Source organism: Perkinsus marinus (assembly GCF_000006405.1).
Source record: "Perkinsus marinus ATCC 50983 genomic scaffold scf_1104296941898, whole genome shotgun sequence".
NCBI classification, from domain to species: domain Eukaryota; phylum Perkinsozoa; order Perkinsida; family Perkinsidae; genus Perkinsus; species Perkinsus marinus.
In genome coordinates this window covers 9,483-10,914 of record NW_003212312.1, presented here as the reverse complement: position 1 = coordinate 10,914, position 1,432 = coordinate 9,483, and the positions used below count along the sequence as shown (strand labels likewise).

Below are 1,432 nucleotides of genomic sequence, written 5' to 3'. Positions count from 1 at the left end.
GTAATGCTTGTCTAAAGGTATGGTGAACGACCAGAGCCTCGGAGGAGAGTTGATGATGATGCCTCCTCCTCCTCTGCACAGACCAAAGCCGTACCCCCTCCTCATTACCGCTGTCATCGCTGTGGAGAGGCAGGCCATTATATATACGACTGTCCGACTAATGATGACCCCACATATGCCTCGAAACAGAAGGTGAGGGAGTTGGCTCCTTTTAAAGAAAAGCAAGCATTCTCAGGTTAAGTCGGCTCGAGGAGTTCCTCGGCAATTTCTGCGTATTGTCACCCGCGAGGAGGCTCAGGACATGACAGAGGACGTTTATATCCTTCCTAATGGTGATGATTATTACCGCACTTTTCTGAACGTTGTTAACTTCAGGTGATTATGCTGTGATGAAGCAAGTGTCTGATGAGGAAAGGAAGAAGATTGTGGGAGAGTCCGAAAAGGAACGTCTAACGAGAGTAACGAAAACGACTATTCCGAAGCGGGCATTGCCATGGTGGTCTTGCAGGTGTTTTCCGATGCCGACTGGCGTGTACAAGGCCTATTGTTGTCGTGTGGAATATGTCATCAACTACCAGTAGAAGCTGAGATCACGCCGTGTTGTGCGAATTTATACTGTCGGAAATGTGTGATAGAACATTTAGCGAAGTAATAGGGAAATATGTTGGTCCTGGTACTACGATGGTCTTTATTTTCCAGAACACACTCTTGTGTGGACGGCACGTTGTGGCCTAATAAGTGTCCGGGCTGCAACGACACTTTAAAGGTGTCGTCTCTTATTCCCGACATACGCCTTCGAGATCAAGTAAGAGTCGGCTTATCGAAGTAGCAAAACTATCGATTTCTCAGTTACACTATGTTGCCTATGGGAAAAGGTTACCCCACAAGAGGCTGCAGTCTGCGACTTTTCCTGCTAAGGGGGGACATAAACATCCATCTGGTGAGAGGAAGTACTGATAGTTGAATTGGTATGTGGCGGTCAGGTTCGAAACTACTCCGAAAGAGCTCTAAGAAATCGCGACTAGCGCTGAGTGTGAATTTAGGCTCATCGGTCGCTGGCAAGACGCGAGCTGATATGGAAAAGTTTATTGTCACGAAGGGTATAAATGTCACTGCATTTTTTCATACCACTTTCATTATTAACCGTTTCCATTACGGAAAACATGCTCTCGTGGTTCGAAACACAGCGGTATTGTGTAACACTATGCTTCCTGTGTGGTTCGTCATCATCGGGAAGGGAATCAAAACTCATCAGAATGTCGGGGGAATCGAACGGAATGCTTTTGGGATGGTTGGGGAGAAGTGGAGTATTGATGATGATGATGTTCGCTTGCGTTATAAATGGTGAGGGAAATGGTCCATTTCAGTTCTTGGCGGCCCGCTGAAACCCCCGAAGACCACAACGGCAGTAGCGGGTGCAGCAACATCGACA

At 47.1% G+C, this 1,432-nt stretch overlaps 1 protein-coding gene across 1 annotated transcript; it reads left to right on the top strand.

Annotated features, from left to right (window-relative positions):
* Window positions 1-235: 235 nt before the first annotated feature.
* Pmar_PMAR025173 (hypothetical protein) lies at window positions 236-648 on the top strand (the record flags this gene model as incomplete). The annotated part of the gene is made up of 3 exons (XM_002781519.1): window positions 236-332; window positions 376-458; window positions 509-648. Coding segments are annotated over 3 exons (320 nt in total), but the record flags the coding sequence as incomplete, so codon positions are not given.
* Between the last annotated feature and the right edge of the window lie 784 nt (window positions 649-1,432).